A 23,702-nucleotide genomic window follows, 5' to 3' on the forward strand; every position below is an offset into this window, starting at 1 on the left:
TCAACTACCCTGGAAGCTCTAATTTATAGCAAACATACCCCTGCCCAGCTGTCATTGGCTTTCCCTTAAGGACTCCTCCCCTCGCCAGGTTATGTCAAAAAGGGGCAGAATATTATTCTGTCCACAACAGCCTGCAGACTGACACCATCAAACAGACTCAGCAGAACAATACCAGGATGTGCCCACTGATCGCCTGGCTGAGTGATTAGTCTACACACACATATCTGTATCGGCGCCAACCCAAACAATTCTTGTGGAAAACACACTTACTTTGATATCTCACACAAAAACATTGCTTTGGTGGTGCCAAATGCCCAAACACATGATGACTAAGCTGCACCAAAATTGCACACACACACACTGGGAACATGTACGGATCAACACTCTCAGGTGCAAACTTCACCGATCATCTGGCAAAAAGACAAAGACAGAAAACAAAAGAAAAAACATCTCCTTTTCTAAACCTCCTCCATTTCTAAACAAACATTCACAACCAGTGTCACCCTCCCAAACATAAATAAGGAGACTTTTACATCTGTAACCACTGAAACATCTGTATTGTGAGCCCAAATATATGCCTATCCAATTCTGGTACCACCTTGTAACAGTGAGCTCTTTAAAAAATGTTTTCAAAGCCCTGCACACACTCTCAGTGTATGATCTCTCCTAAGCTTGATGTTGTGTGGAGATGTGCAAGTGAAGACACCTGTGGGAGTGGACCAAGGGTGTGGGGGTGCTTTAGGAAACCAATAGCATTAAGGATGGCTCTGTTTTTTATTCAAGTGTCCCAATAAGCCATGACAGTGTGATTGTGAGTCAGCATGCACTGTACAGTACCACAACCATGAAACTCAAGTATGGAATTCAGCTGCATTACTTTTTCATTTAATTAATTCTTAGACCTTTTTTAACATCAGACATTTTGAATTGTAACAGGAGGAAAAGCACACGTGAAACAAATATGATAAGCAAAATAGACCATCAGCGAGAAGACCGGCTATTGCTATCTGTGATCATTTTCACTTGTCCGTGAAAAATTTTCCAAAGGCAAGGTTTACCAGTGAGTAACACGCTGGCCAATTGAAAGGAAGCAGGAGCGGGACATTATTAGAGAGAGGGGGTTGTAGCCAATTCTGCGGTATGGTTCCTGCCACACCAGACTGTATGTGCCACACCGACCACTGGTCGCAACCACTAGGGGCACTGAAGATAGTGGTCGCTGCAGCCTCCAGTACTGCAGCCACATACCATAGACCAGGGGTCACCAACCCGTCAAAAAATTACACAATCATCTTATACCCAATTAAAGTTTGGTTTTGCAAGGGGGTCCTCTCTCTTGAGCCAGCTATAGTTTCTTCACAGCATGAAAGTGACCAATAAAATAAAAGTACAACTGAATTGTCCGATGAGTTAAGAGAAGTCGTCCCCACCGGTTTTAGATTTCACACGCAGATACATGCAAGGGCTAGGTTAGTTAGGTGATAGCCATAGGGGTGACAGCCAGCTAACATGGCTTAGGCTCCGCGAAAAAAGCCGCGAACCTATTATTTTCACTCAGAATGGGAAGAAGAATTTATTCTTACGTTAGTTAAAGACAAGTGTATATGTAAGTTATGCAAACACAAGCACTGACTAAAAGAGGAGATCTGGAGCGGCACCACAATGCTAACCACCCGACCTTTAAGAACAGCTATCCACGGAAGAGCGCCATGTGTGCTAAAAAAGTTGCGGAGCTATAGTTGGAGTTGAAAGCCCAGCAGTCTAAACCTGCTGTTCGACATAAGTCTGCTACAGAAGCATCATTTCGTGTAAGTCACCTTTTGGCCAAACATAAGAAGCCTTTTACAGACGGCGAGTTAATCAAGGTGGCTATGGCTATTACCGCCGCGCCGACACCGTTTTCAACGACTTCAAAAACAAAGATGATATCAAAACAGCACTCAGCAGTGTCCCACTTAGCCCTGCAACAGTGACAAGGTTCAAATCAGTGTCGGAGGACGTGGATCGACAGGGACACCTTTACGGTTTTATCTATTATTTTAATTTTGATATAGTTTTATTTTTTTAACACACATACACACACACACCTTACTGTTTATTTACTTTTAATATTTATTTTTACTGAATCTTTATATTTTATATTTTTTATTATTATTTTTATTAACACACACAAACAACTTTTACTGTCATTGCCAATAAAGCTGATTTGAATTTAATTTAATTGAATATTTCTCACTGCAATTGGATGAATCCCTGAATGTAATGGACACAGCTCAGCTTGTTGTATTTCTCAGAATGGTTTTCCAGGATTCTACTAGGAAGGAGGACTTTCTCACTCTTCTGCACTTGAAGGACAGAACAAGGGGTGAGGATATTTTTATCAAATTTTAAAAATATGTAGATGAAAATTGCATTCTAATTCATAAACTGGTGGCAATCACTACTGATGGGGCACCGGCAATGCGCGGTGTTAGCACTGTGCCGCAATGATCCTGCTTTTCCAGACTTGCTTAGTAGGGGGCGTAAATAGAAAATAGGCCACATTCCTTTATTTGTATTCATATGAATTTAATGCAACTTAAAATTGATGTTGTGACGCACAGTTCATAAAGCAATAGATACGACCTGTTTAATACACCGGTTACAGTTTGGTAAAGGTACGAATAAAAGTTAACTTTGTTTCAACATTATCATGTTACAGTTATTAATTACATAGCCACAATACATTTCACATAAACATAAATAAATAATCTTTTCATTAATCATGCTAAAAATGCACGCGCTAGCCAGAGCCAAAGCTTATCCACACAATATTTTGTAGCTGCAGTACTGGAGGCTGCAGTTTCAGGACCGCAGCAATCCTGGGACCGCAGTTCTAGTTCTATTAATCCATTAGTTACAACTTAAATTATTAGAAAGTAGTGCCCAATGTCTTTTAAATATTGTCTGTATTAGTAGTAGAGGCATGCATGCAAAACATGAAAACACTGTTAATTAGCTGAGACAAACTTCGATCGAAAATGTGTTCGACATTGCTGCATGTATAATTAGGGAGCTTAATGTAGACAACAAAACCTACTACACAAACGCAAATGGCAATATATATAATAGGCTATTACAAGTAGTCAAACTTGTGTTTTGAATGGTGGGTGACTTTGTGTTTGGGTATAGCCTACTGTCTGTCTGGGAGAGACATGGCTCTCGATGGGCATGCTCGTGCACCGTGTCCATTCATGTACAGTATATTCAATCCGCGAACGCGCTTTTCTTATTCTGTGAGAATTACGTCATCGCACTGCCCAGGGTGCTGCAGGAACTCGCGACCAAACAGCCCACAGCAGGCTGCCGGTCAGTGCAGTTCTGCTCCATTGTTTGCAGGGGAGACACACTGAGCATAGGTTCCCTTGTCTATGAGAGTTATGGACTACCATTTGGAAAATAAAGTAATGTCTAATCTTATTTTAAAGGCACTGAAGATATTTAAAACTTGTGCATGCCTATTGAGTATCACACGTGCTAATCCAAGCCCCTTTATGGGGACAATACAGTGATGAAAATGCCTTAAAGAATGCCAATATCGTGAAGTCCCACAAAACATCCCTGCAGAAATAATATAAGAATAGTGCTGATTTTTTAAAATGTAGACCTATTTTAAGCAAACAAAGAGAAAACCAAATTTACAGAATAATGTGATCATTCGTAAGAAAGAAAAAAAGCTACAGGAGGTTTTGCCTTTGCAGTCAGTTATGTGTGGGGGCGGACCACTACAGGCGCGCACAGCACGACGCACGTATCAGTGCCTGCGCGTCGGCAAATAACCTCATTCTGCATACTGACTGTTATTTAGAAGGTCTTCTCTATTCTAGCGTCGGTAGGTGATAGCAGCAGAAGTGTGATCCATAGCTCAAGTACCGCCATGGCTGCGCTGTCGGGAGGAGAGATGTGCATCAAATACCTGATGTTTGCCTTCAACTTGGTATTCTGGGTGAGTTTGAAGCGAGAACATGTATTGTTCTCATACAAAAATATACATCCTGTCTGTGTTTTGTGTATGTGTGTGTGTGTGTGTGTATGTGTGTGAACGTGTGTGAGCTTTGCGTGCATGCGCATTTATGTGTGAGCAGGTTACTATAGCCCAGTGAATTAAACTATACGGTGTCCCAAATGCAGAATCGTACCGAGCGCTCACAAATAGCCTCGGTTAGCTACTTATCTCAGTATATTCTGAGGTGCCGCTCGACATATTTTTGGCACTGGCCACCACTAAACACAAAGTGTCCCAATGCGTGTGGAGACCGAGCGGGCTGGAACAATAATCCCCAGTGGCCAAGTGACCCACTTCCACCGCGCAGACTACACTCCGGAGTTTGCGCGCACGGCATTTTAATAATTGCAGAAGGGGGTGTGGGGGTATAAATCAGTTAACTTCTTAATGTGGTGGAGAATGTGACTGATATAATAATAATTGAGACTTCTGCTACGTTACGTGATGTGAAGAGTTGCGCATGTCAGGGAGCCAGCCTGTGTGTGAATGAATCCTGGATATCCCATATAGGCTATTTGTGTCCTACTAAGCCTGCAGGGTGTGTCTTGTTGTGTCCGTTTATTTGTGATCTCTGTGTGTGTGTGTGTGTGTGTGTGTGTGTGTGTGTGTGTGTGTGTGTGTGTGTGGTTTCAGATTGATGTTTTGCCCTTTTTTATGAACGTTTATAATTTGTGTAGCTATAGATAGAGCCAAGGATAACCATTCATTACAGGGCCAACATGGGGTTTCCCACAGTGTGAGTGTGAGACGAAAATGATCCTGGCGAAAGAACCACTTTTGAGTATTCAAAAGATTCAAAGATGCAACAATTCACAAAGTTAATCATTTGTAGAAAATCAGCAGTGTGATGGACAACACTTTAAGAAACCAATAAGGTGCCTATAAATTGTAGCTCATCATTAACAACAATTCATCAACAATTTCTAGTCTGTCATTTAGAGTCAATACACAGGAAACCTTGCTCAAACTTACATACAAGTGCAGATACAGGAAGTGAAGATATGACACACTGGTCATAATACTGGTCATAACCCTGTTCTTGCAGCCACAGATAACATGACACACATAGGCTATCTGATCCCAGCTGAGTCTGCATACCGGGAGTAGGAATGGGAAGCAGTCATATTTGAGAGCAGTCTGTTAACTGTAGTCACACATAGTTCAGACACCAGAGCAGTAAACATGCTGCTTGACAGGTATTTTTTTTGCTCAACATGCCTCAACAGAGCCCTCTGCGCTGCTAGCTCCCAGATGATAAAAACCTGTATGCCCACACAACCTGAACACATGCAGTAGTTAGACACAAACCGCTCATGCAGGAACATGGACCAAAACAGACAAGAAAACAAGCAGGAATTAATTTCACATTCAGGAGGTCAGTTTTGCGAGTTCTCTTGCCACTCCCTAACTATATAATCAGGTGGTTGTATGAAGGCGTGGTATTGAACAGGCTTTCCCTTTCCACCATCTTTTTTTTTAACAGACACCATTACGCTTTTCTTCTTCCTGGGAACAAGTTAGCTATTAAACACTCACATATCGGTGCATTGTGTAGACAGAATCAGCATGGTTGTCGCTGGGGGAATCAAGTGTGTGAAATATCTCATGTTTGTCTTCAACTTTTTCTTCTGGGTAGGTGTACTTTACTTTTTATTATGTCTTAGTGTGTCTTGGTGTGTGTGTGTGTGAGAGAGAGAGAGAGAGGTGGAGAAGCTTCCTAGTATTACAGATTTGAAGCTTGGTGGTTTGCTCTAATCTGCCATTTTGTTCATACAATGGAACATAAAAAAAGATGATACAACAGAAAGCATGCAAAAACTGTTGAACAGTAGACACACGGAAACACACACTCAAACACCCTTTTAATAAAATAGTTCTAAATATTCACTGACCTACCTATGCTGAATGTAAGTAAGTGCCTTTGTACGCACATTACACAGTATGGCACCATGCACAGACATGTATAGTATAAAGTACAGACTTTTATGCTATTTTGTTCACATGCTGTGTAAAAAGAGCAAACTGACAACACACCAGAATATAATACCACGTATACAGCTGTGTGGGTGATGGATTCACATGCTACTTTGTGTCAATTTTAAATGGATACCTGTATGTTGAAGAATAAGGGAATGTGTGAACAAAAACAAAGTGAACATGTTTTTTTCTTCTCATCTCTGATTGTGAGACTGGTCTGGGCACATGCACACATACTTCACACAGACACACCCACATATACCCATTACAGCTTATCACATTCCCTATCAATGTGTTAAAACCCCTGTAGCACCTAGATCTGATCAGTGAGGAGTTACAAATGTCTGTCCTGTCCTTATCATGAGCTAAAAAGAGTGTAATTTATAGTGGGTTTGTTAGAAATGTGATGCTGCATTGTTAATGAATTAGTATGTGTGTGTGTGTGTCAATTAATATCTTTCTATTGATATTTATTGATTGATTGCTGAGATGCAATTTGTTGATTGTGGCACCATCATTGAGTCTTCACTATAGCCAGAATAGGAGTTTACCCCAGCGGAGACTAGAAACTGCCGTTGGTGAAGATTTGGAAATGACATGAGGACAGTAGAAACCTCTTCCCGGACTGAAAACTGGATGAGAAGGATTCCAGATGGATTTTGTCAATGCAGATTTGGGTAACACTTTACAATAATTGACACAACATTTTGAGTAGTTAACAGGGAACAAATAAGGAACGAATAAGGAAATAACTGCTATTGAACCAATAGCTAAGGAATAACTCCTAATCAAATGTTATAGAGAAGCTAATGATTAGTTAATTAAGAAACAAGTGAGAAACAAAGCAGGAACAACTTGGTTATTGATGAATCGTTAATACATATTTCTCTAATAATTCCTAATGGAGGTCTATATAGTAAATAATGATGAGTTACTAGAGAAACAACTGTGAGATCGTATATTAATAAATCATTAGGTAGTGATTGGCACAAAACTGGTAACGACTCATAATTCATTACTAATTACTATTTACTTAAACGTTAGTTACTGTTTATGTCTACACCAACTAAATTGATACATATTATTGTATAGTTGGTTAATAATTAGTCCTTCAGTACTTCATTATTATCTTGCAATTATATTACTTATTACCTAATGGTTCATGAACATAGGATCTCCCAGTCTGTTCTGTAGTACCTCATCATTATCTACTATATAGTCCTGAATTAAGAATATCAAAGAACTTATTATTGATTCATAAATAATCTAGTTATTCCTGACTCGATAAGATGTTACTCATTAACTAATAGTTAACAGTCAGTTCCTCATTTGTTCCTCTTTTGTTCCCTGGTAAATACTCATAATTTTGTGTCCCTTATTTTAAAGTGTTCTCTATGGAAGATTTTGTTGGACTTTAATATTTGTAACACACGGAAAACAATCCACAAATGTGTACTATGATGTGCAAATATTTCACTATCTAGAAATATGTATTTTTACATTTGTGATGTGTAAAAAAATACAGAGTGACTTCTACACACAAAACAGTTTTTGCGCATTTGCAGATTGCTTTCTGTCAATTTGTGGGTCATGTTACATTTGTAACTTCCTTTTTACGCATTTGTGGAATTTTGTCCGAACTGTAACACAGAGCTCTGTAAACAGAGGTCTGTAAGTGTGAGAGCAGTTTATTAGCTACACCAACAGGTGGCGGTAGCAACATTGCCTCCTATGAGTTGCAAGTACATCCACTGTAGTACTCAGCGTCATCTGTAGGAGACAACAACTTCTGCTTCTGTATTTTTGTGGATATGATTTTACACAACACAAATGTAAAAATACATGTTTTGGGTAGTGAGATATTTGAGTATATTTATTTTACAGAACTCAAATGTAACATGACCCGCAAAAACCCGCAAAAACTGTTTTGTGTGTAGAAGTCACCCTGTATTTTTGTGGATATGATTTTACACATCACAAACTAAAAATACATATTGTAGATAATGAAATATTTGCGCATCATAGTAGACATTTGTTTTCTGTGGGTTACAAATATTAAAATCCAATTAAATCTTCCAGATTTGAACTAGAGCAGCTGAGGAAAGAAGAGTTCTAAAGTCAGACAGCGACAAGATAATTGTTAACTGGTGTGGTGAAATCATAATTTGCTAATTGAGTTGACGAGTGGGAAATATGCAAAAATATGGAAAGGGAATATGTATTTAGAACTTTTTTTTTTAGTCTGAACTTTTATTGAGCTATTTGTCCTATTACTGTACGGCCAGACAGTCTACAAGTGTACAGTTTGCATAATACATTTAGTGCATCATAAGTTATTCCATTACTGTATTTGAAAATATACATGTTTTCTGTGTGTTTCAGCTTGCAGGCACTGCTGTCTTTGCTATAGGCCTGTGGCTAAGATTAGACCCAAAGACCAAAGGCCTGTTTGAAGGAACAGACTCTCCATATGTGTTTTCGACAGGTAAGACGCAGGAACGTTATCAATTATCAATTAGTAAATTTTTGGATTATGTGAGCTCTGCAAAACACTAAGTGTGCTCAATGCTATCTGTATGCATGTGTAGGTGTATATATCCTGATAGGAGCTGGAGCACTGATGATGGTGGTGGGTTTTCTAGGATGTTGTGGGGCCATTCAGGAGTCTCCCTGTATGCTGGGACTGGTTTGTACCACTTTTTTATTCTTCATGTAACTAATGATATTAACTTCTTTTTACTTTACTAAAATAAAATGTGAACTCTTTAAAACAATCAGTTTATTTCTCTCTGTCTTGAGTGTTTTATGTTTATGTAGTGATCTCACTCAGCAGCACGTGGACTTGTTAACCCACTTTAGCAAGTTTGGACTGTGGACTGACTCAATACTGTCTGCCTTTGTCATTGTTTACTGAACAGTGTCAAGGCCTGAGAAGAGTCTCTAGATTTCCCTGTAATTCTTGCCTCCCTCCCTCCCGCCCTGCCCTGTCTGGCCCTAATCTTCTTGTACTAAATCTCTCAGGAGGAGGGGCCTATGTAAAGTGGGTTTAACTATACTGAAATGACCTTACTTGTGCAGACATGCACACATGGACGCACACATTCACAGTTTTCAATTTTGTTTTTCAGTTCTTCTTTTTCCTGCTCATCATATTTGCCATTGAGGTCGCAGCTGGAATCTGGGTTTTTTCCAACCAAAGCAAGGTAACGTTTAAGTTTAAAGTATATGACATTGATAGTTTTATTTGTGTAACACTTTTCAACAAAGTTACAAGCACCTAACACAAATAAAGAAGTACAATCGAGGCAATACAATAACAATGAAACAACATGTAAAAAAAATACAAGTCAAAAATTAGAATAAATGAAAGGTACAGTGATGAAAAAAGTGAGTGAAATAACTATAAAAAAGAACAACATGAAATGTTGTAATAAGGATTTAAAAGGCAGTATGAAGAAAGTTTACATTTGTCTTTTTTAGTGACATATAAAACATTTTCATTCCGGTTTGCTGCTGTGTTGCAGGTGGTGAATGACATCACAACATTCTACTTGGAGACGTACAATAACTTCAAGACGACAGGAGACGAGCGGCTGAAAGAGACACTGCGGATGATTCAAATCGGGGTGAGGCATATCTGCTTCATTCTAGTTCATACAGACTCAGATTGTATCTAAAAGGAAGTTGGCCGAAAAGTAGTAATTTTTGGCTCCACAAGTGTTCCATAATGTTTTGACTAGATGTTGCAGATTCAGAAAATTACCTTAAAGGAATAGTTCACATGACATAATGTTATTCACTTTCTTTGTGAGAGATAGCTGAGACGATCAATATCAATATCATGTCTGTGTGTTAAGTGTGGAGCAGAGCTGGAAAGGCAGTTAGACTTTAGCATAAAGACTGGAAGGAGGGGGACACAGCTAGCCTCCAAAGGTCAAAAAATCCACTCACTAAGCTCACTGATTCACACGGTATATCTTGTTTGTTGAATTTGTGCACAAACAGTAATATTAAATAAGTCATTTGTTTCTTTAGAAGGCGCTATGTGTTACTATTTCTTGATGAACATTTTATACATGCATCCAGTAGACAGTGTCTCCACTACTTGCCTGGCAACCTCACTGTGACAACAAGGAAGTAAACATTTAAACAAAATGTTGAACTTTAAACCACTTTTGCAAGTTGTCTTGCTCTCTAAATGTATGATTTTCTGTGTTTACAGCTGAACTGTTGCGGACCAACTGGTACTGTAATAGATACTGCCAAAGACACATGTCCTCAGGGAGAGCCACTCGAGGTGCTCATTACAAAGGTATAACTACCCTGAATGTATCTATAGATTGGATGCCAACACAGCAAGGCACTTCGGTCAAGAGATTCGTAATGAAAAAGCAATATTTCAATACAAGACCATCCAAAAGATGTAACAGTTGTCAGACATGCCTCCGCTTTATGAGAGCTGGGGCAATTACTGTCAGATACATAATGATGGTCTGACGTGGCTCATAAGTTTATCAGACTTCCCTTCGCAGACGAATTCCCTCAGCCTTCTTGCAGTGTTACTATGGCAACATGGTTTACTGAAGCCTGTGTGCTGCTTAGGCTGTCTCTTACGTGTGCCATACCACAAGTCATTTTCAGCACAGTACAGCGTAGAGAAAGCTGAAAGAATCATGCTTGTTTGTTGCAGAGTTGTCCTGACGCCATTGATGAGGTGTTCGACTCCAAGCTACACATCATAGGAGGAGTGGGCATTACCATCGGCGTCGTTATGGTAAGTGTGTGATCAGTTTAACTGGAGGATGAGCACTGGACATACATGAGCTAACACAATTAATGTATGTCTCCCTCTCTCTTACAGATGTTTGGGATGATCTTTAGCATGCTCCTGTGCTGCGCCATCAGGAAGTCTCGGGAGGTGGTGTGACACCCACCTTCTTACCCCGAAGTCCTTGTTAATGTTGCATGATGTCATTCCTAGAGTCACATGACTCCCCACTGCCAACAGAAACACTGCTTGTTCAAGGGGGATAACCTAAGCCAGGCTGGGTGTAGATATTTCTGATTATTACATTTAACGTCAGTTATAACTGTGCTGCTGACACTTAGGCCCACCTTCCTGGACTATATAGATGCAATGTGGTTATTTGGCCCAACTATAGAATGGGTGTCATCTGTGCTTCAGTGGCAATGTAGTACAGAAATGTGTAATTTTGTGGTCATTTGATTGAAATTAGTGTTTGTGAACTGCTAATTATCTAAACAAAAGATCATATTATTGTATACTGATCACATTTCTCACCTGGAGTCACCCACTGGCTAGAGGGGTCATGGACCAGGGCAATAAAAAAAGGCAACCACAACCACTTCAGCACAATACAGCAGTAGCCAATGAAATTCTGTATAACTCCTTGTTCTTGCAACACTGAAGTCAAGCCATGGTGATTAGTAGCCAATTGAATGCCGAGCTGTGAACTGTGCGGACTGTGGTTTGTTCCAGCTTGGTATTAGAGTAGCATTTTAGTTCCTCCATTGTGACATTTCATTTGTTCCTTTCCTTTCTTTCTCCAGGTCCTAACTTGCCCTTTCTAAAAATGCCTTTTAACTTTTTGTCACGTTTTATAAATGTCTTTTTTTGTTTTTGTAAACGGTTTATACACTTAGGTGGTTGTATGGTACATGCGGTTTGATGATGTATTTTATAATTTTTATTTTCCAGAGATTAGGTTGATTTATAACATATGCACTATGTTTTACAGAGACAAAAAATAATGAGAGCCAAATAAACCAAACTAACTAAGTCGACTCTGAGGGTAATACATTATAGCAATAACTCATATACACACAGTACAAGAGTAAGATGAGCTGTAATTCACTCTATTTAACTGAGTAAAGTTAATTGACTATATAGCTATTTAGCTGTGTAGAATATAGTAGGCATGTAAGGGTTAGAAGGGCGTGGGAGCCTTGATAAGACTAAAAATAACATTCAGGTTCTTTTCCATGTGCGCAGTGGAAAAAAAAACAATCTTCCCCCACATTTCCCCTCTTTTGATATTCTGCGACCATCAAGTATGACTCATGTAGAGTTTGATCCAAAGCACAAACAAAGCTTTGTTTCTGAATTATCACATAATAAACAAGAAAGCAACTAGGAGCTCACTCTGATTACAGTAAACAGTTCACAATTATTTACATTAGTGAGTCTAGTTAATTTTTAATGACTCATTATTTCCTCAAAATGAGGTGTGAATAGTTAGTGTTCCTCTGATTACAGCCCAAGGAAGTACACTTTGATTTGGTTGTTGACAGCCGGGTGTTCCCCTCTCAGACATCCCACCCCCACTATAGAGATAACGCTGATTATAATTAAAAGGAGGACGGTGTCTCCATGATGCTTTTATATAACAGAAGATGTACTGGCCAAGGGGAGAGGGCAGGAAAACTAGGATAAGGAGAAGGAGATAAGGAGAAATGTTGAAAAAAGAGGAACAATGATGAGGACTCACGAGGTGAGAGGCCAACATCAACATTTGCATACTCACACTCTTTCACACTAACACACAGTAGATAAAGACTAAACTATTTGATAACAACTTAACATTCTGTCCCACACAGAGATTAACACTAAGAAGTTTGATGTTTTATTTTTAAGGTTCTTACCAAACCTAGCCTTGATCCAGGACAGCATGGTACAGAACCACCATAACATTTTATTGGCCTATAAATTGCACTACACAACCGTAGTGCCTTTAAGTATAAACTTAAAGAAAAATAATTAAATACTGTGGCCATACAAAAATTACATTACAATACAATCTCAGTCCTCATCCTCTGTGCCTTCCCAGGAAATGTTTGCAAGTCTGCGTGACTGTGCGTGTAAAGTAGTGTGCAAGCGCAGCACAGTGTCCACCCGGAGAAGACTTGAGACACACTGCAGCACAGCTAGAAGCAGCTGGTATTTACAGGAAACAGATTCAAGGCCCAAGTCCAACATAAAAACATTTGATGACACATCAGCCTCTCTATAACAATGCATGCTCGGTTTACCCTCCTCTAGAAGAAATTCACGTTTACCCCGACCCTGTATGAGGACTGTGTTGTGTTGTGAATGATTTTGAATAAAACTCAGGAGCCTGGTTTGAGTCTGCAGGTAATGTCGCAGACTGTGGGAGTAAATCTGGCGGGGCACACTCAGTAGAGCGTTTGCTAACAGCTGAGACACAGCACAGACACCCATATTTGTGTCATTAGGAAGTGAGCGACTGCGGACATGTTGTAGAAGGGCATGGTTTAAGAGAAACTCAAATGTCCCACCAGCAGGTACAACACAGCCTGGCTCCAACACACACTGCGGGAAGAGAGGTGCATTGGGGATCTGACTGTCCGTATGTATAGATGTCCTTTTGTGTGACTGCGAGGTCCTCTTTGACGCTGTAGTTGCAGTCATTCCTATGGGCTCCCATGTTGAAAGTAGCATGCGGATGGCATCTTGAAACGCACATACATACTGGTCAGTTTGCCCTTCCCCTGGACCACAAATGACCAGACTGCAGGGTTTGATCATGATCCTTTCCTCTGAATCATGAAAAGCAACATGGACATACCTGTGGTAAAGAGAAAAAAAGAGATGACAAACCAGATGACAAAAACAGCAATAATCAAAGCTGTAATTCTTTGTATGCATTTGTGTAACTTTGAATATACACAGTTTATAAGTGAAAAAAGGAGACATGTTTTCATACCTATGGGCTCCCAGCAGTATTGGTCGACAAAAGGTCAGTGTAGCAACGTGCTCTGGTTCAATCGTCCAGCAGTCTGAGGCAGGTGTGGCCCCACTTAGTTGGGCAAACAGAGACAGCTCATTCTCACTGACACACTCCACAACGCACATGTCTGCCTGTGCAGCTAAAGCCAGCACAGCAGCGGACTGTTTGACTGCAGACAGGAGCACAGAGACGCCCAAACGCTGTAGGTTTGCAATGACATGCTCTAGAGACCTTTCTGACCAGGCGCTAAACTGCACAATACTTCTCTCCCTCCTTGAATTCTCCTCCTTCCCTTGCTCTCCACATCCCAGCTCCAGCACTTCTCCTGCACGGAGAAATTCTGGCTGCAAGTACCCAGTGAAAACCACAGCTTTAACTGGCTGGTGGTCGGTCTGAGGGCAGAGCGTAGCAAAGTCCCTGTGAATGACCTGCCCCTCAATCAAATGTGAATAACTGATAGGGAAGCCTGATACAGGTGTATGCAATGCAGGCAAGTTGTCATTTACAAACTGAAGTGATACGGAAGGTAGGTCATTTTTAAACTTCCAGTGAGTGAACAGTTCACAGGTGAGGTCACTAATAAATTCACAGTGGATGAGACCAAGACGTGAATGAAAGAATGATGCCAGCAGCTTTGAACACAGTAACTGTTTGTGTGAGCTGGTGATTGTGTTTTTGCTGTGAGATCCTCCCATGAAAGACAGCATCCATACGGGACCACTCCCATAGCAATCAGATCATCTAGATCCTCCAACGCAAATGCCAGCAGTTCATCAGCCAAGTGCCTGGCAGTGGCAGCCTCTGCTGCTTCCCTGGTGTTATAGGTGTCAGACACATTAGGCTCCTTGCAGGCGGTTGTGTGAATCATCCGTAGTAATGCTGCCAGCAGTACAATGAAGGTCTTGGATCCATCGCCTGTTACAGTGCTGTGTTTCAAGACACATTCCACCACCATCCTAAAATGAAAAACAAACAAATACATCAAAATGTCACTTGTCAAAAGAGTATGATAGTGAAGGAGTAGATGTGTCTGTGTGTTACCTGGCTACTGGATGCTCCAGTCGTAGTGCTGTGAGAATACGTGTCCCACTGCGGCTCAACATCGCCTGTCCTGTGTCTCGGGTGAACAGCACCTGTCCTCCGTCAGGGCCAAAACTGCGGAGAACGACAGACTCCAACACAGACACAGTCTGCAGAACATGGTCCAGGTGAAGTCGCTCCACCGGCAGCATCCCCACACCCTGGAAGGCACACACTGAGGTTTAAAAGGGGATGAGCAACTATTAACTGCAAAAAAGTCAATTTTATAAACAAGCAACAGACTGAGCATCACAAGCAGTGTCCAAATATAGCTTTTTGGCTCACTGTGAACAGCAACAGAAGGGAACATAAAAGGCATTCCGATATTACTGGCTCAAAACACTACAAGTGGGCTTGAAAAGATAAATTAGATCATGTGTGCTGCAGAGTTGTACTTTACATTTGATGTCAATTTTGGATCTTTGCTTACATTTCAAAAACACGTTTTAATGTTAACAAATTAGTACTATGTTAAAAAAACAGCCTGACTTCGAACTGCAGTTCACAAAATGAGCTCAAAATAAATATTTCTACAATGAAATCTGTTCACATATTTTTGTTATCATACTGTAATTTATTATGTGGTATAACTAGTGTGTAGCAAACAAACTTTAAGTACACTATAATGTATAATGTATTGCATGCATGACTGCAATGTTTGATGGCTGAATGTAACGTTAAGGCAAGCGTGCAACTTAAAGTATTTTCTTATTGAAGAATGTTTTATTAGACTTTATGTTAGCTTCCGAAATAGAAACTGACACAGACTCTATTTAAGTACGGTGGTACAATCGATATAACGTTATAGACTTTACTCTTAACAAACCGTCAGCGTAATACCTGTAACCAGCGGTATGAACTGTGGCTGCACTGGGCCATAATGCCATCAACCACGAATACATATCTACAGCAACAAGTAACGTTAAGGTTAATAAGTTTTTCATATATTCAGCGTTTGTCAGTGGTCACACAAATCTTTTCCTGTCCTTCTCCTGCCATGTCACTCGTGTCATTTGACTGAATCACCAAAGTCAGTGTAATTTACTAAAGCTAGGTAATGTTACTCGGCAAACCAGAGTTTGATTACTACTAGCATACAGCTAAGTTAACTTGGATACCGTTAGCATCTGCTAGCTAGGTAGTTAGCTGAGCCAATGCAGTGCAGAGCTGCTCAAGTGATCCTTTGTTGTGATAAACCCTAGAAATGGCTTAAAAGAACACTTTTCTAACTACCAGAAAACAGCCAATTCCTGAAGATATCAGATAACTCACCATCAGTCCGGCAGGAATGCTTTCTCTGTGTATCCTAGCGACGAGACTTCATCTGTGGTTTGCTGCGGAGATGTAATTTACACCAGAAATGACTGTTGCCACCAAGCGCGAGGAGGTAGTTGTTTCTCCCATCACTAAAAAAACGGTGCTTACAGGTAACTGTGCAGGGATTTTTGGGCTGTAAGTATCATTATTCCTTTCTACATGCATGTGTGAAAACGTATATTTATTATTATTATGACGTGAATATGAGCTTTCTGCATGTGAGTGGATATGCCAGTTTGGTTGTTTACATGAACAATTTGCCTGTGTACATCATTATATCTTTTCATAATCTGCCTTTACAGGGCTAATAAACAGTGGTGTGGAATAATGCATAAGCAAATTTGCAGCACAACAGACCTTTTTCACAGACATTTTGACATGTCACAGTAGAAGCACAGGTGTAAACAATAAAATGAATTATGGCTTAATTCCATTTAGGTGCTTCAGTTTCAAAGTTATTGTCCTATTGTGTATGCTGGCAAACTGTCACCAGCTGGGATACATGGAAAGCATGAAGCTGTCATATGTTAATGTTATTAGTAACACTAGAGCTTTTGTGTCTGCTGTGAGAACAAGGCTTTGTTAATGCCCTCATCTTCAGTACATTCTGTTTGCAGAAATATTTTACTTCCTTGAGTTGAGTTCAGAGACACTAGATTTTTAATAATGATTGTATCTGTTTAAAGTTGTGTGTCTGTGTATGTGATGACTGTTGTGTCTGACTGAACTGTCTTGTTGGGATGTTGCATATATGTAATTTTATTCTCTGGTAAAATAGATATTTATCTCAATGAGTCCTCCTCAACAAATAAATAAAGCTCCATTTTCTACACACTCAATGTCAATGTCAAATGTCACCTCAAGATTCCAACATGGGCTTGAGTCAACTGGCCTCACTTTATGATGTGACAATCACAGCTGACCTAAAATAAACAAAGTAAATCCATAATATATATTTCTATATGACACAGACAGAGGTTATGTTGAGCTCCCTCTTCCATGCCCATCCCCCTACCCCTCTCTTTTTCTTTTGTACAGTATCTCTTTGAGTCTCTGGTACCTCAAGGTGAACGGGGCGGGGCCGGAACTTGATCTCTGTGTTGCTGCAGAAACCACATCCTAAGTTTCTAAATCAGGCAACATCATCTATACATAGACAATATGAGACAGTTTTGAAGTTACTGCCAGATGTACAGATGCACACACACACACACAGAGCTGTCCACTCTGAATGTAAATGTCCTCTATTGCTGAACTCTCACTATGCTAACGAGCCTTTAAAAAGCCATGTCACTACACTAATGAATATGCATCTGTGGCCCGGTGAGGGTGACCTGTAGGGATGGGACAGAGGTCGCAAGAGGTGGGGTGTCAGAAATAAGCACCAGTGCTCCCATGAGACCCGAATGTACGGAAAAGAACACATTCACCCGAACACATAACACACACACACACGCGCGCGGAGGGAAGCAACACAAGATGACCGAGCTGCAATTCCACCCATCCCGACCCCAAACCTATCTTGTCCTTCCCTCCCTCACTCTCACTCTCACTCTCTCTCTCTCTCTCTCTCTCTCTCATCCAGCTTTCACACACCTGCACTCTTCTTCTATGTGTCTAAGAACTGGCCAGAAACAAAAACTCTTCCTTACCTCACTGTTTTTCCTCCACCTCTCGTGCCCTCTCTGGTCCTGTCATCTTTTCTCCTCCTCCTCCTCTTCCACCTCTCTCTAAGGAAAAGGAGTACCTGTGAATCTTAACATTGCTGCTGGGACGACTGAATACAGGTATGTCTCTGCCTCCTTTTTTTCTTTTTGTTTCATCAATCAAAACTACTTAAATGTATTTCTCTCTCTCTCTTTCTTTTTGTGCTAATTGAATAGTAACTGTGTGTAAACCCACAGATGCATAAAAGATCAATATTATTAATCAGGACTGTGCAGATCATTCTGTTTGTTACTGCAGGCTGCAACAACACAATTATCATGGGTGTTTTATTAGTTTGTAACTCCAGTTTCATATATTTTCTTTTGCTTTTAAAGATTCGCTATTTCTGAAGGTTGAGAACATTTCCGTCTTAAACTTGTTTTTTATTTTTAGATAAAATAATTTCATCTTGCTGTGACACTATATTTCATATACTGTAACGAATTTGCAACCTTGTAAGATCAGCTGTAAAAAGAGTTTCATCTGCACTCACAACTGAAGTTGGGGGACCATATGGTGCGAATACTGAGTCATTACCACCTCTGCAGCAAAAATGAAAGACGACAATGTATATGTTTGCTAATACGTATTTACCATATGCAATAATTACCAGTTTGATAAGTAAGTACCTTGTAATGTTTCTGTTTTATACTGGCATATCAAAATATAAAAGCTGTGAATTAACACTTGGTTACACTTGCTGTTGCATGCTGTTGTGTTTGGCATCGCCATCGGTTCATTTGGATGTACCTCGGAAGCTTCTGTTTGCTCCTGCAGCTGTTAGTGTATCAGAGGTGGCTTCTGTATGAGCGCCTGTCTTTTCAGAAAAAAAAGGTGAATATTTCAGAAAAAACAGACATAAACGGAGGTCAGTGTTTGCTTGGGTGTGGGATCACATCTGCTGACCTAACCGCATATACTCAATACCCGTGGTGTCTGCAGAATAGAAAATAGCATATCAAAATGTTTTTGCACTTGGGAGTCAAGTCTTGGCAGTGGGACTTTTCGCTCATAGACTTTGTTAGCCTGCACGACCTTGGCACACAATTCTCACCTCTGGCTGCTCACTGTGGAACAGCAGAGGTCCACGCATGGCGCTTACACTTTGCTTCTCCCCTTCCTCTTCCCTGTCCCTGTCCCCTCCATGTCAGCAGGTTTGGCAAAGACAGCGGCTTACATATCCTGTGTTCGAGTGTAACTGCCAGGCCAGCAGAAATAGGAGAAGTCATTTGACACTGATGGTGATGATCATACAGTGTCTATAAGCAGATTATTGCTTCAAATAAATCTGATCAATAGCATTTATGGAAACTCTACTCTGGTGTGTACGTGTATATGTGTGGATGGCTCCTCAGATTTTGATTTTTACACATCTGGTGGGCATTTACATGTGTTCCTATTTCTGTTTTGTTTAAGTGTAATGTTCCATATATTGCACAAGTTGTTATTTTGTTAGGGTTGAGTCATATTTTTTCCGTGTCTCGGTTTTTCTGCCAGTTTAATTCAGGATCTGCAGTCACTCCTCAAAGAATGACTGGGAACCGTCGAGCTGCCCCGGCTGCACAGGGCACCCCTGCCACCCCAACCCACTTGTCAAATGCGACAACCACCCCAGGCCAAAAAGAATCTGGAGGCCACAGTCCCAAAAAGTTTATGAGTGAACTGCGCAGCATCCACAGTGAGTTCTACACCTTACTTTTAGGCTAGATAACATAAATATATACAATCATACCAATGTACTGTAAAGGTGCAGCCATAACTGCATCTCGAAAGTAGTCGTGTCAAATATCAAAGCACCAGAGCCAGTTATGACCCTGGAGGGTTTGTTAAAGACATCAAGGTATTATTTCATACTGCGGGACAACTTGGGGGAATGAAAGTGCTGTAGTTCTGTCTTTTTTAAAGAAAATAAATGAGATCACAATTTTTGACAACCCTAGTATTTGGCATTTGAGATATGAGTACCATGCTTGAAATACTGGGCTGAAGGTGGTCAGCTGAGTGCACATGCGGACATTTTGACAGCTAACAATAAGCTTGCAGATATCATTCTATCCATAACTATATTTTAGAGAGAGTAATATCTCTATTCCTATTTTCAGACAGCTAAAATGATTGGATGGCAAATTAGCCTCGGGAAGTAAAAGGTGCAGAAAGTGTTTTGCTTTGAGGAATGTGACTGAATGAGGTAGTGTCACACTGTATACAAAGAAGTATTTGCTTATATGGGATATACTATGTTTAAAGTTTAAAAATGGGCAAGTTTAAAAATGCATACGGCACAGTTACCTCCCAGGTAGAAGTGCACTATCTTCTCGTGTGTGGAAGTTAATTGTTTAGTTAGTTCAGACGTGCCAGAGTTGTACATGCACGCTGCTTGTAATGCTATGTGCATGCATATTGAAGAATCACAATTGCAAGTCATACAAAATGGCATCTTGTATTTGAATATGTCAGAGTCATATAACGCTCCAATGACGCTTTAGAACAAGCAGAATACAAAGAAGCTGGACAAATGATAACACTATATGGCCTAAAATGACCACAGATTTGAATCAGCACCTCCCTGACAATATTTATTACAGGAATATGGGATTGGATTGCATTGCATTTTCCAGTGTTCCTGATATTTTGTTCACTCCCTGTATTTGTGATTACACTGTCTGTGTTTTCAAACAGTGTGGGGAAAAATGTGTTTCATCTCAAGGTGAAATTTAAGGGTAAAATTTTGCACACTGTATTCAAGCGCCTGACTAAAAGTGTGTGTAAATTCATATGTATCGTCTCCGTGTGTGTGTGTGTGTGTGTTTTACGTGAATTTGCAGTGCCATCATGGGCTGTTGCTGCCCTCTGCACCGTGAGTTTGTGCGTGGTGCTGTCGTGTGCTGTTTGCGTGTGGAAGAAGTGCTTGAAGAAGAAGGACAAGGACAAAGAAAAGGACAAGAAAAAGGGAAAGGAGAAGAGCAAGGGAGGCTTTGACACCGAAATGGATGGAGGTTACAGTGAGGTAGGCTACACAAACACACATACACACAGGCCCCCCCTGCAGATGTATTGTCCTTGCAATGTATCACAGTCCTGACATCCGGGTCACCCAGGAGTAGTAAAACTGTCCGTGTGTGTTCAGACCATAGACTGTATATAAAAAGATTAATGGATGTGTTGCACATTGCTCATGTTGTAATAAAGGCTGAGATCTGAGATGACTTGTTTTGGAGAGCCGTCGAGGATGCAGGTCACACTTAAACACACTGATGGTGTAAAATGTGCCCCTCCCCTTTAAACAATAAATAAACTTTAGATGGTAACATCATCTCCTTTTAATTGCCTCTGGCTGTGTAATACTATACGATATACTGTAGGAACACAGCACAAATAGCTGCTCCACAAGCCAACAGAGGGGCTTCATTGATTACTTGTAAAGCTATGTATTTCACCGGCATGTGATGTGTGTCTATGTGTGTGCAGCCGCCGAAGGATGATGGTAACAAAGAAACAGAGCTATCAGATAAAGAGCCCAAGGAGGAAGAGAAGCTGGGGAGGCTACATTTCACATTAGACTATAACTTCACAGAGAATACGGTGAGATGCTGCTATTCACTGTGACATGTTTATGGCCGCCATCTGCCAACTCTGAAATGTCACATTTTAATACTTTCCTTCTCCCTGTGAATTAGCCAGGTTCTCATCTCTCGTTATTGCTTTTCTTCGCTATCACATTCTAGCTGGTGGTAGGCATCTTGCAGGCTACTGAACTTCCTGCGATGGATGTGGGAGGTAGTTCTGACCCTTACGTCAAAGTCTATCTGCTCCCAGACAAAAAGAAAAAGTTTGAAACCAAGGTTCATAGGAAGACCCTCGAACCCAACTTCAATGAGACTTTCACATTTAAGGTACATTAAAACTCCAAGATGTAGTTATGAATCCTGACTGGGTGCACACAGCACACAGTATGTTTCATATGACTGTCCTTGGTTTACCTTCTGTAGGTGCCATACACTGAGCTGGGAGGGAAGACACTGGTGATGACTGTGTACGACTTCGACCGTTTCTCAAAACACGATGCTATTGGAGCTGTGAGGATACCAATGAGCAGTGTGGACTTCAGCCAGACTCTACAGGAGTGGAGGGATCTGCAGAAGGCAGAGAAGGAGGAGGTGGGAGCACACTTTGGGAAGGGAGGGGGGGCAGAGTTGAACTTGAAAAAGCCATGCACAAGTTTATTAGAATAAAAATAAATTTGCTTTTTGGTTTTCCAAAATTGCTCTTCAGTAGGAAATATGATTTCCTACATGTGTTTCTTTATTTCCATGATACAGTATGTAGGTTACAGATGCTTGATGTTTCTTTGGCTTGAGTAAAATACTTTCTCATTTTGATATTTACACTTAATTTCTAAGCCACCTCACCTCTTTCTCCAAGGAAGACCTGCATCCTCTTTGATATTGATATTGCAATACTTTTAATAAAAAAATGTAATCTTAAGTTATTAGCCACACTTATTAGACAATATTAGTTATTAGACAATACCCCAACAACATACTCACCTTGTTTTCTTTGTATTAGAGTGAACGGCTTGGAGACATATGTTTGTCCTTGAGGTATGTGCCTACTGCTGGGAAGCTGACGGTGGTGATTTTGGAAGCCAAAAACCTAAAGAAAATGGATGTGGGTGGATTATCAGGTGCGTCACGCAGCAAAAACAAAATCTAAATCCACATTAGATCTACAGTAAGTTAAAGTTTTTTTTCAGTATTGACAACTTCTGTGCCACAATAAAGTTGTTTTTTTTAAATTTATTTTAAACTCTTCAACTAATAAGAAATATAAACATGTCTCAGTACATTTGTATTATATAATATAATTTAATATAACCAGGTTTGTTAGCTCTGATTGAGCACTAAGGGCTTTTTTAGTGGTGTGTCCACTTTCAAGCAGTGGGGGGAAACTATCAGGAGCTACTACAATAGATGTTGTGTTTCACTGATGGAGTCACTGCATCAGTGCCAGGCTGTTGCTCTGATATAAACCCTCTCTGTTCTGTCTATCAGACCCTTATGTGAAGATCCACTTAATGCAGAATGGGAAAAGACTCAAGAAAAAGAAAACAACGATAAAGAAGAACACTTTGAACCCTTACTACAACGAGTCTTTCAGCTTTGAAGTGCCATGTGAACAGATGGAGGTAAATCTTTTTGCACTCACACACACACACGCATGCACGCACGCACGCACGCACGCACACACACACACAAATGCAATTCATCAGAAATTCATTCATTTTCTTTCTGTGTGTATTTTCATTTATAGAAGGTGCAGATAGCAGTGACTGTGCTGGACTATGATAAGATTGGGAAGAATGACGCTATTGGGAAGGTGCTCCTGGGCGCTAACAGCACTGGGATTGAGCAGTGCCATTGGTCAGACATGCTGGCTAACCCCCGGAGGCCAATTGCCCAGTGGCATAGCCTCCAACCAGAGGATGAAGTCAACGCACTGATTTCCAACAAGAAATGAAACTGTGACCTCAGAGGGCTATGAAACCCTGCAGCATTTACCTCAGCTACTTCCATTTTATGTTCCTTACCTATCCCTCAAATCCCTTAAAAAAAACTTTTAGCTACTTAACTAAGTAAATTTACCCAATAATACCCTGTTTTACCCATGACACTATCTGAGTCAAGTCTTCCTTCGGTAATTCCCACCCCATGCTTCTACCCAAACTGCTACAAAGAGTTTAAAACAAAGATGTATCATTATGCACAGTGCTATTAAACCAGATGAGATTTTTTTTAAACCTTTGTATG

General features: G+C 40.4%; 3 protein-coding genes across 5 annotated transcripts; 2 read left to right on the forward strand and 1 right to left on the reverse strand.

Annotated features, from left to right (window-relative positions):
• The first annotated feature begins 2,280 nt into the window (after positions 1–2,280).
• Positions 2,281–11,827, forward strand: LOC119893270 (CD9 antigen-like). Of its 2 annotated transcripts, XM_038705297.1 has the most exons (9): positions 2,281–2,365; positions 3,867–3,985; positions 8,405–8,507; positions 8,611–8,708; positions 9,151–9,225; positions 9,547–9,648; positions 10,245–10,334; positions 10,713–10,796; positions 10,884–11,827. In XM_038705297.1, exons 1-9 carry the CDS (start codon positions 2,296–2,298, stop codon positions 10,947–10,949), a joined length of 807 nt encoding a protein of 268 aa, XP_038561225.1. In that variant the 5' UTR covers positions 2,281–2,295; the 3' UTR covers positions 10,950–11,827. The 2 variants fall into 2 exon arrangements, with proteins under 2 accessions (XP_038561225.1, XP_038561226.1); XM_038705298.1 differs by lacking the exons at positions 2,281–2,365; positions 3,867–3,985 and adding an exon at positions 5,519–5,677.
• An 816-nt stretch (positions 11,828–12,643) lies between these two features.
• Positions 12,644–16,210, reverse strand: bbs10 (Bardet-Biedl syndrome 10). The gene is given in 5 exon segments (XM_038705293.1): positions 12,644–13,629; positions 13,768–14,429; positions 14,432–14,747; positions 14,833–15,032; positions 16,144–16,210. Coding segments are annotated over 5 exon segments (1,968 nt in total). The 5' UTR covers positions 16,147–16,210; the 3' UTR covers positions 12,644–12,842.
• A 37-nt stretch (positions 16,211–16,247) lies between these two features.
• LOC119893269 (synaptotagmin-1-like) lies at positions 16,248–23,692 on the forward strand. Of its 2 annotated transcripts, XM_038705294.1 has the most exons (11): positions 16,248–16,323; positions 17,924–17,975; positions 19,050–19,136; positions 19,393–19,573; positions 20,721–20,902; positions 21,364–21,477; positions 21,621–21,788; positions 21,885–22,052; positions 22,462–22,579; positions 22,947–23,080; positions 23,206–23,692. In XM_038705294.1, exons 3-11 carry the CDS (start codon positions 19,134–19,136, stop codon positions 23,410–23,412), a joined length of 1,275 nt encoding a protein of 424 aa, XP_038561222.1. In that variant the 5' UTR covers positions 16,248–16,323; positions 17,924–17,975; positions 19,050–19,133; the 3' UTR covers positions 23,413–23,692. The 2 variants fall into 2 exon arrangements, with proteins under 2 accessions (XP_038561222.1, XP_038561223.1); XM_038705295.1 differs by lacking the exon at positions 19,050–19,136.
• The last annotated feature ends 10 nt before the right edge of the window (positions 23,693–23,702 follow it).

Source organism: Micropterus salmoides, unplaced genomic scaffold, assembly GCF_014851395.1.
Source record: "Micropterus salmoides isolate LMB-PRFRI ecotype aquatic unplaced genomic scaffold, ASM1485139v1 Ms_hic_scaffold_8, whole genome shotgun sequence".
Lineage (NCBI taxonomy): Eukaryota > Metazoa > Chordata > Actinopteri > Centrarchiformes > Centrarchidae > Micropterus > Micropterus salmoides.